Source organism: Pholcus phalangioides, unplaced genomic scaffold (genome assembly GCF_987345545.1).
Source record: "Pholcus phalangioides strain wild (caught in Gottingen) unplaced genomic scaffold, Ppha-v1.0 ptg000005l_1, whole genome shotgun sequence".
NCBI classification, from domain to species: domain Eukaryota; kingdom Metazoa; phylum Arthropoda; class Arachnida; order Araneae; family Pholcidae; genus Pholcus; species Pholcus phalangioides.
Window position 1 is genome coordinate 9,533,637 of NW_028301598.1, and position 10,168 is coordinate 9,543,804.

Consider the following 10,168-nt stretch of genomic DNA (forward strand, 5'->3'; position numbering starts at 1 on the left):
TAATTTATGTCTTTATTCTTTCATTATTTCTTTGCTTAGTTCTTTTAATATTTATTTGTTATTCTTTGCTGAATCCCAGAAGCATAAGCGTACGCAGGATTTTTTCAAAGGGGTGGCGGGGGCTGCATTTTTCCCCGCAGAATAACAGTATAATCTCGGCTCAAGGAGAGGAGCGGGTTTCCGAACTCCCTGGCAGTTCCCTGGTGCGGTTATCCGCAAAATGTGTGCTGAACTACTATAATGATCCATTTGGTCTCAAATGAATTCGATTCGTCCCAATCCGAAGAATTTGTGGAACAAGAAAGTAGGCTGGTAAGGCTTGGTCGTCCTATTTCAATCGTTTATAGACATTTTATCCCACATGATATCTCGAATTACCATGATGGAAGATCCCGTTCCCGCCTCAGAAGATGATAAACTCATTATTTTCGGTTGTACATGATCATTCTGAATGAATTCAAATACAAATAAATACAAATACAAACACAAAAGCCACAACAGACAAAGTGCCCAACGAGATGGCTGAAAAAGAAGCCCATAAAAATTATGGACATCAATAAACTATATCAAAAATACAGCAACCCAATAATTATGATAAAACATAAATGTATATAGCCCAGAACAAAATATGGTTGTCTTATTTAAGTATGGATAGCTTCTCGATTTACCCCAACATGTTTATCGTATTTCTTTTTAAACGTGTCAATTGTGTTACAATTTACTACCTCCGGGGGTAAACTATCCTATTTATTAACAACCCTATTAGAGAAAAATTCCCTGCGACACCACAACCTAGAATTGCCCCTTTCTAAACGATACTAGTGTCCCCTTGCCAAAGCAGTTGGTTGACGAAATATTAAGAGTCGACGAAATAATTACTGAGTCGCGTTCGATATTTCGTCGCCAATACGCCAATTTCCTCGTGTGAGGGCGTCTAGAGCGATATACGTGCTGGTCTTCAGGAAACGGTTTCTGTTATCAGTTGCCGAACTTCAGTTTCCCCGTGTGAGGAGGGCCTAAGAGATTTGGCCCTCCTTCATTGATCAATATGAAAGGAACTTTCTTAAGTTGGTGCTCGATAATTTTTTGTGTAAGCATGTATCAGAAGCCACTGGATGTACTGCTATTTTGGATTTAGTTCTTATTAGTTCCGAGGATCTTGTTGAACATGTTTCAGTGAGGGACGAGTTTTCTTCCAGTGATCATCGTATAGTCAGATTTCACTGTAACTTTTCCTCGGGTAAGGTTGATAAGAAAAGACTGGTTCCTTGTTTTCGGAGAACTAACTTTGATGTTTGAGAGGAAGGTTAGCCAAAGTTTTCAAAGACCGGTTGGAATCAGTTGGGGTGGTAAGTCAATGTGAAGAATTTAGCACAAAAACATGTTCTGTTTTGCACGACGTTATTCCCTTTGTACGAAAAAAACGTGTTTGTACAACACCTAGCGTGCGTAACCTTTATCTTGAAAAGAAAAGAGCATTCAGAGAGTATAAAAGTGGACGAGGTGATCGGTCATTCTTTACTGAGAAAAGAAAGGCATTGAATAAAGCGATAAGGGATAGTAAAAAGGAAGTTGAGTCTAGGTTGGCAGACAACATTGGGCTCTGACACAAAATCATTTTTCAGATACTTGAATAATGGATGTAAGTGGACAGTTGGCCACCTCTCGATAAAAGGGTATTGTGTAGAGAGTAGTGTAGCGCTTTCAGTGACTTTTACGCGACCGTTTTCAATAGAGAATACAATATTCAATGTACCAGTGTTGCTTGGAATAATAAAATCCTCAACGATATTCAAGTGGAAGATGTGGAGGTCCTAAAGCTTCTAAAAAATGCCTGTGTGAGTAAAGCACCAGGACCAGATGATATCTATCCCAGGGTCCTCAGGAAATGTGCTAATGAATTATTGGTGCCAGTCGCACAGATTTGTAGGAGTAGTGTTGTTGTGGGTATCGTCCCAACGGATTGAAAGCTTGCCAATGTTGTTCTGATATTTAAAAAGGTAGTAAAGAAGCTGTGTCCAATTATCGCCCAGTGAGTTTGACAAGCTCCCTCTCGAAAATTTTTCGAAATCATTATCAAAGAGCAATTGGGGAAGTAGCTAGACAAGAATAGTGTACTGTCGGTTAATCAGCGTGGGTTGAGGAAGGGGAAGTCATATGTAACTAACCTCTCTTTGCTTCTATGATCACGTGACTAAGGCTTTGGGTAAGGAAAAAAATGTGGATGTTGTTTACCTTGATTTCCAGAAGGCATTCGATCGGGTCCAACATGATAAACTCTTGAAGCGTTTACACGAGATTGGAATTGGGGGAAACTTGCTGAATTGGATAGAATCGTGGTTAAAAGATAGGTCGCAACGAGTTATGGTGAACGGGGAATTGTCTGGTTGGACAGACGTCACAAGTGGAGTTCCTCAAGGAAGTGTCCTTGGCCCCATACTTTTTTCACTTTTTATCGATAAACTCAATCAGGGTATCGATGGGATTACTGGCAAATTCGCATATGATGTGAAACTAATGGGGGCAATCGGAAATCAAAGCGATAGGGAGTTGCTCCAGACCAACTTGAACAAGATTGCAGCATGGGCAAATGAATGGAGCATGACGTTTAGCGTTGATAAGTGCATGGTCGCTCATTTTGGTTCGAACAACCCACGGTTCTCTTACGAGTTGAATGGTGTCACTATCCCGGATGCAACTAGGTTGACGGATTTGGGAATTCTGATTGACGACCGGCTTAGGTTTTCTATCGCTGTGTTGGTCGAGTGGTAATAGTGACGGACTGGCATCGCGAGAATCCGGGTTTGAACCCCACCGTCGCCATAGTGGTGGTCACCTAAATTTGGTTTCCTGTGGTTCCCAACTTCGAGGCGCAAATACGAGCCGATCTCCCTATTAAAAAGTCTCGCCACGGAGAGCAACAGGGCTATAGCGATTAATTATTCAATCATTACACTTCACTCATAGTTAGAAAAGCTGGTGGCAGATGGCAGCACTATACAGGACAAACATTACACAGAAACAAAAAACTTCGTCATGTTTCACTACGTGTATACGCACATTCCCTCATGTACCAATTTGTTAGAGGTTCCGCATAGGAATATGGACGAGGTGCATGTATGGTTTAGTGATAGTGGCTTAGGTTTTCTGAACATTGTTCAGCGGTGGTCAAAAAATTGAATATAATGCTAGGTCTAATTTTCATAAAGGTCTCTTCATGTTCTCCGAAAGTCATTCTTCCGCTTTTTCGAGGATTAGTTCGTCTTGGACTGGAGTATGCTGTAAGGTTTTAGAGACCATACCTACAGAGGGACATAGACTTGGTTGAAGGAGTGCAGAGAAGAGATACACGTGTCCTTGTTGGCACAAGGGGCTTAAGTTATGCAAACACCAAACATGGCCCCCGCTCTGTCCCTTGTGGGACATAAGCAGGCTACCTTGCGGCTGGGCCATGCTGGAAAGGCTTGAGTTATGAAGAGAGACTTCATTTTTTGAATATGCTCACATTGAATGAACGCAGGTGTCGGGGAGATATGATCGAAGTGTTCAAAATTTGCAACGGAATGGATAGAATGGACCATGAATTATTAGTATATCGTCAATCAACTGCTTTTACAAGGGGACACCAGTATCGATTGGTAAGGAACAATTCTAGAGTGTTGTGTGGCAGGGAATTTTTCTCTAATATGGTTGTTAATAAATGGAATAGCTTACCCTCGGAGGTAGTAAATTGCAACACAATTGACACGTTTAAAAAGAAATACGATAAACATGTTGGGGGAAATCGAGAACCTATCCATACTTAGAATAAGACAACCATAAATACAATATATAACATTTTATCATGTACATATACTTTTAGTTTTCATAATTGCATTTTTAATTGGGTTGCTGTATTTCTGAAATATATGACATCCATACTTGTTGTGGGAATCTTTTCTCGACCGCTTTATTGGGCATTTTGCCTGTTGTGGCCTTGTAGTTGTGTTTGTATGAAGCCATATCGTTTGCAGAGGTTTTGTGAAGTGTTTACTTTTCGTTAGCTCCTTCTAGGAACAAAAATTACGATTCAAGTCAATTTCGGGAACAAGCGGATACCCGTGTCTGACGCGGGCAAGTCAGGCAATTGGTTATTAAGGTGAAAAACGTCTAGAGTGTGCTCCCATCTATCGACATATTTATAAACTTTATTACGGAAACTGACTATAAGAAATGACACTTGTACTGTTATCTGCAAAAATATTTGAAATCTGCAATTGCGATCAATGATCGATAATATTACTCCATACCACTGAACAAAATCTCTTTTTTTTTCAGTTTCAGTATTTTCGAATGAATATGAAACAGACACGTGGCGCCATCTTTCGGCGTAATTGAAAACCGCGGTTAAAAATCAAAAATATTTGTTGATTTAAATATTCCGGTAGAACTTCTATGGATGACCGAAGTTCAGTGTCTTCGTGAGGTGGTCGCCTGGTTGGTTTTTCTGTGGTTTCCAAATTCAAGGCGCGACTGGGAACCAATCTCCCCTTTGAAAAGTCTCTCCACAGAGAGCAACAGACCTGCAAACAGTACAAATGTAATTAATCATATCACATCACTCACTTACCTTCTGAAATATAGATGGCGGCACTGAAAAATCAAACACAACATTACATGCGCACTCAGACTATTAGGTACACACACACACAGTTACACTTCCGGCACAACTGACTAGGTAATAAATTGCACATAGATGGTGATAGACCTGAGTTGTGCTCAGTAGGAAAGAAAGAAAGAAAGTGTCTTCGTGAAGTGGCCAACAATCAATCGGTCGGGAGCCGTAGCCCAGGTCGATAAGGTGCTCGCCTTAAGAAAGTACCAAGAGATACTTAGAGGTGTCACGAGTTCGACTCCCGGTTCGTCCTTTTGAGAAACTTTCCTGACGCGGGGGTACAACAGAAACGGCGATAGATAGATAGATAGAACCGCTCACAACCCCGGACTGATGCAAAGCACCTTACTTCCGTTCCCTCAAAAGAGGCAGAGTTGTGTCGGAAAAGTGAGCAAAGATTTATAGTGGTGGCTCCCCTTGCCCCGTGCTCGCAAGTTTCGAATTACTCGCGTCGTTCTCCCCAGGAAGACAGCCATCAACCCGATGCAACGTACAAGCCATTCGACAAAAATGGGTGACCGAATGTGTGACTAGGGAGAAAAATTGCACGTGCGCCCAGTGGCACATAAGGGCCGGAGACCGCAGCCTGGGATTCCGAAAGAAATGTGGAAAAGACTTGTGGGCAAGAAAGAAGAGGAAGAAGCTGGCAAGTTGAAGTGGGAGAGCTTTGAGAATGATCAAAATACACAATACACAATGTATACAAATTACATATATACCGCGCCTCGACTGTGACGGGAAACGAAGAAACAAAGCCTCCGTCCACAGTGCTGAGCAGTTTTGCCTGACCTATTGCAGAATATGCAATATATATACACACACACACACACACACACACACACACACACACACACACACACACACACACACACAGAATTCACACAGAGCCTGCACTGCAACGGGAATAATCAAACAGAGCCTCCGTTGACAGTGCTGGGCATTCACATTTGAATTACATGCATATATTATTTACTTTACAAAAATTTCCCTTTTTTATATCATTGGGAATGCACAAAAACATTAATGTATGAAGGAAGTATTGGGTACAAATATCACCATGAACTCATACAAATATATATTCAAGGTTACAAATTACTATCATACTAAAAAGTGCGGCGGGAACAATCAAATACAGCCCCTGTTCACAGTGCTGGGTGGCAGCGATCACATTTGAATTACCCACACATATTTACATAATATACGCTAATTACAAAATATAAATTCCCATTTTTATAATAATTGTTGATACACATAAACATTACTATGTACGTCACATATTCACAACAAATGCCATAATGAGCTCCTACTAATATACAAGGTTACTAAACCCCCATCGTACTATGAAATTGTATATACAAAAACATTCATAAATTATACAGGGTGTATTACTCAAATGTTATGGTTTAGGAGCCCAAGTGCGCCCCTCTATATGGAACCCGCATCCGTTTCAGATTCCACTTCCGAATCACTAGTGGATTGTTCACTACTTCCAGTTATTATCAAAACAGTTTCTTTATAATTTATCAGATAGCCCAAGACTTGTTGTAGTTTCCTCGTTGCAGATCTTTGTAAAATAATTTTCCGTTTCCACAAGATCTCTCGTCCGTTCGGTGGCGCCTGTAAATGGTATCCCTTTGTGTACTCACACTGTGTCACATAGTGTATCACGCTTCCCGGATGGCCGCATCTACACGTACTGGTCTGGCTGATTTTGAACCTTTGCATGTATTCACCGAATGGACCGTGTTCTGTGAGGAACATTACTATTTCTCTCGGCATGACTTCTTTCATTGTACCCACTTTTGGTATTACGTCGAAGACTTTTCTTCCAGTTGTGCATATTTGCCAATGGTGTTGCCATTTCTCTGACGCTTCTTGCAAGAGCAGATTTTTAATGTAGGATGCCGGTAATTTCATTAGATGGTTTTCATGTTGATGTTTTGTAGCCTCTTTTGCGAATTTATCCGCCATTTCATTCCCCTCAATGCCTACATGAGCTTTCACCCATCGTATTGCAATCTTCCTGTGATCCATTAGTGTTTTCCTAATGTCATGCACTAGGCTATAAGGGGATTCTACGTCTCGTATTGCTTGTATACATGACATGCTGTCTGTCTTTATAGTTGATTTTTCTGCACAATTTTTTGCATAACTGACCGCCATCCAGATTGCGTATAACTCTGCTTGAAATACAGTGTTGTTATTTAGCAATCGGCAGTTCCATTTGTCTGTTACTTCACCCATGTATATACTGATGTAGGCGGCCCCTACGCCATCCACGGTCTTTGAACCGCCTGTGAAAATAATTCGATTTGTTGATTCTTCTACATCTATGGTCAAGACCTGTGTTGGCAAAATATCTTTCACCGGGTGATACGTCCATGGTGGATGTTTATGCTCTACATCTGTAGGAAGATATGTTACATTGTTTATATTAATCTCGCGCTTCAGCCTTAAATTTGCTTTCTGTACTTCGTTTTCCAAAAGTATATGTAGAGGAGGATTGTTAGTTAATACTTGTAACGCACTGTTTGGTGTTGTGGAAAAGGCTCCAGTGATGAATAGCAGGAATTTTCTTTGAAGAGAGTCTACTTTTGTTCTTAGTTGTTGTTTGGGATCACCGAACCATGCGATAACACCATATGCTATAAAGCGGATGGCGACCACTTTATAAAGCGTATTTCTAATTTTCGTATTAATGCCCCATGCAGGACCAGCCATTCTTTTAAAATTTTGTAAACATTTCTGTGTTTTCGTGATCAGATAATTCACATGTTTGAACCATGTCAGGTTTCTATCAAACATTATTCCTAAATATTTGATGTTCATATTGTGTCTTATTGGATTGTTTCGCAGTCTAATGGTTGGTCTTCCCTTTTTGTGAGAAATCCATAAGTAATTGGATTTGGAGAATTCGATTTCTAATTTATTTTTTGTGAGCCATGTATCCAATAATACCATTGCTGTTTTTGCGTGCTCGGTGACCTTGCGGATTGTTGAATCACCAATTACCATAGCAATATCATCCGCATACACTTGAATCTTTATATTTTCTGGCCAGTTTTTCGTAAGTAAATCATTTATGACAAGGTTCCACATCATAGGCCCACTACAGGAACCTTGAGGGCACCCTTTTGTTTGAATTATAGTGGCCTCACCTTCATCCGTAAGAAGGGATATCTGTCTTTCTCTGATTGCATCAATCATTGTTCTTCTCACATTGTCCGGCATTGAGATGTTGAGAAGTTGCTTTACTATTGTTTTATGTGAAATGTTATTGAAAGCTCCCTTAATATCTATTGATATTAGGGCAACATCTTGTTTTTGGCTCTTAAATGTTTGTATGCTGTCATGAATCTTTGATAGTGCTGTCTCCGTCGAGAACCCTTTTCTGAATCCATGTTGTTTATCGCTGATCCACTTCGTTTTCTCGATGTAGTAGTTGATTCTTTGTGTCAGCAATTTTTCAAGAATTTTGCCGATTGTGTTTAGAGGAATTATTGGACGGTATGAATTGATATTGTTCGGATCTTTTTCTGGTTTTAGAAAAAGTATCAGTTGCCCTTTCTTGAATGCTGTAGGGAAAATATTGAAGCTGAGGCATTTATTGAAGAGAGTCAGGAAAAAGAACTTGTGGAAAGCATGTATTCTTTTAATCAATGCGTTTGTTATTCCATCAGGACCGGGAGCTTTTTTCACATTTAGTTTATCAATTATTCTATTAATTTCTTGAATTGAGAAAGGTGGATCGTTTCTGGTATCAGTATTCTGCTTATTTCTTGACTGCATTACAGTATTTTCATTTTCCCCATTATTTTTGGGGAAAATTTCTTCTAAAATGTTTTGGGCAGCTTGCAAAGATGTTGTTGGATGATCAGGATTTACGAGGAATGTTTGGGGAAGAAATGAGCTTGTATTTGTGACGGTCTTGTATGCTTTCCCAAAAGGCTCCGTCGCTTTTTCACAAAATCTCATCCAGCCTTCTTTTTTTGCCCTGTTGATTTTCTTTTTGTATAATGCAATTTCTTTTCGATATAATTGCTTTAACCTTATTTGAGTGTCTGTGTCATTTTCTCTTTCACACCTCCTCTTTAGTGCTCGCAGACGTTTCCTTTCTAACGTTAGCTCATCATTCCACCATGCGAGGTTTTGAATTGGTGAAGGTTTCACTTTTGGAAATGTCTGCTCACACATGTTAGTAATATAGGTCATTAGTTCCTGGCATATTTGTTGGAGGGTTTTGTTGTCTTGACATTTCCTCAAATTGTATTGTATTGTTTCAATTACGCTTTTTGTTTTCAAGATGAAAACCTTTAGCTTCCTCGTTGTTATTTTATATCGTCTCTGTGGCTTTTGGAAAATAGTCACATTCGTTTGTATAAAAATGTATTTATGTCCGCTGAGAGTCACTTTCTCGTCCACTTTCCAAGATGTATTCAGTAGTGTTGCATGCGAGTTCGTAATAGTCACATCCGGCCATCCTTTCCCATAATCCGTCTCGAAGGTGGGAGGAGAATTACTATGATTGAGAAAATATAAATTGTTCCTATTAGAATAATCAATGAGCTTATTTCCTCTAGTATCTGTTCTATGGTCTCCCCAGAGCGGGTGATGACTATTGAGGTCGCCGCACAACAATAAGTTCGCTTGTGTGGACAGTTTCAATAGTTGGCCCATTTCTTTAAGAACATTCTCAACACAATCTTTTGGTGAAGAGTACGCACTAGCTAATATTAGATCATGTTGAGGCTGTGAGATTCTAATCGATGTGATGTTGTTGCTCGTATGATATGTCATAGGGTTAATGTCTGGATTGAGCACCAGGATTGCCGCTTTCCCATTTCTGGACATCCATCTTTTCGGAAATCCGCGCAGTGGCTTCCCTGATATTCCTGGCTCCTGCAAGGCAATTATGTCAATCTTATCCTTGATTGCTGTATCTACAAGCAAGTTTATTGCCGCTTTAGTTCGATCTACATTTATTTGTAGTATTTTGAGATTGCCCATTTGAGATGGTGTCGTTGAAGAGCATTGTATTTGCTCTTGTCGACATAATCTTGGGTGTTTTTCCCGTCTGCTATTTTGACCTGTTATCCGGGAGTTGGCTATTGCGTCCTTGATGTTATCTTGAGGCATTGTATATCAAAAATGTAATATTAAAATAGTTATATATAATAAGCTACCTGACTTATATGTGTAGGAAAACGATGTGTTATCTTGTTATCAATTTTTCAAGTGTAACTTCAACTTGAAATTGTTCGCGACTGCCGAACTTATCACCTTTGCAGACGACGAGTCTGTACATATCAAAGTGATTTGACCTCTATGTTCATCTATTCTAGCACTAGCAATGAGCTCCTGTAGATTGCTGTATTTTAACTGTTCTTCTAAGTCATTCATAAGTTGCTTGATGTCCTTTTGGTCAATAGCGTTTAATGTCAGTTTAGATTCATTGATATCGGCATACCTATACACGATATTACAAGCTCTTGAGGTTAGATTTCTCTGGTTAGC

At 39.8% G+C, this 10,168-nt stretch overlaps 1 protein-coding gene across 1 annotated transcript; it reads right to left on the minus strand.

Annotated features, from left to right (window-relative positions):
- Nucleotides 1–333: 333 nt before the first annotated feature.
- On the minus strand, nt 334–9,790 carry LOC149086263 (uncharacterized). Its single transcript, XM_089232050.1, has 2 exons — nt 9,065–9,790; nt 334–447 (listed from the first exon to the last, which is right to left on the minus strand). The coding sequence occupies exons 1-2, from the start codon at nt 9,788–9,790 to the stop codon at nt 334–336; spliced, it is 840 nt and encodes a 279-aa protein (XP_089088176.1).
- Nucleotides 9,791–10,168: the final 378 nt, after the last annotated feature.

Excerpts from the sequence above, each read along its gene's own strand:
- LOC149086263 (XM_089232050.1), bottom strand. The coding sequence starts at position 9,790 with ATGCCTCAAGATAACATCAAGGACGCAATAGCCAACTCCCGGATAACA. Across the intron at positions 448-9,064 it reads CTTGGAAAGTGGACGAGAAA|AATGATCATGTACAACCGAA; the intron begins GTGACTCTCAGC and ends GAATTCATTCAG.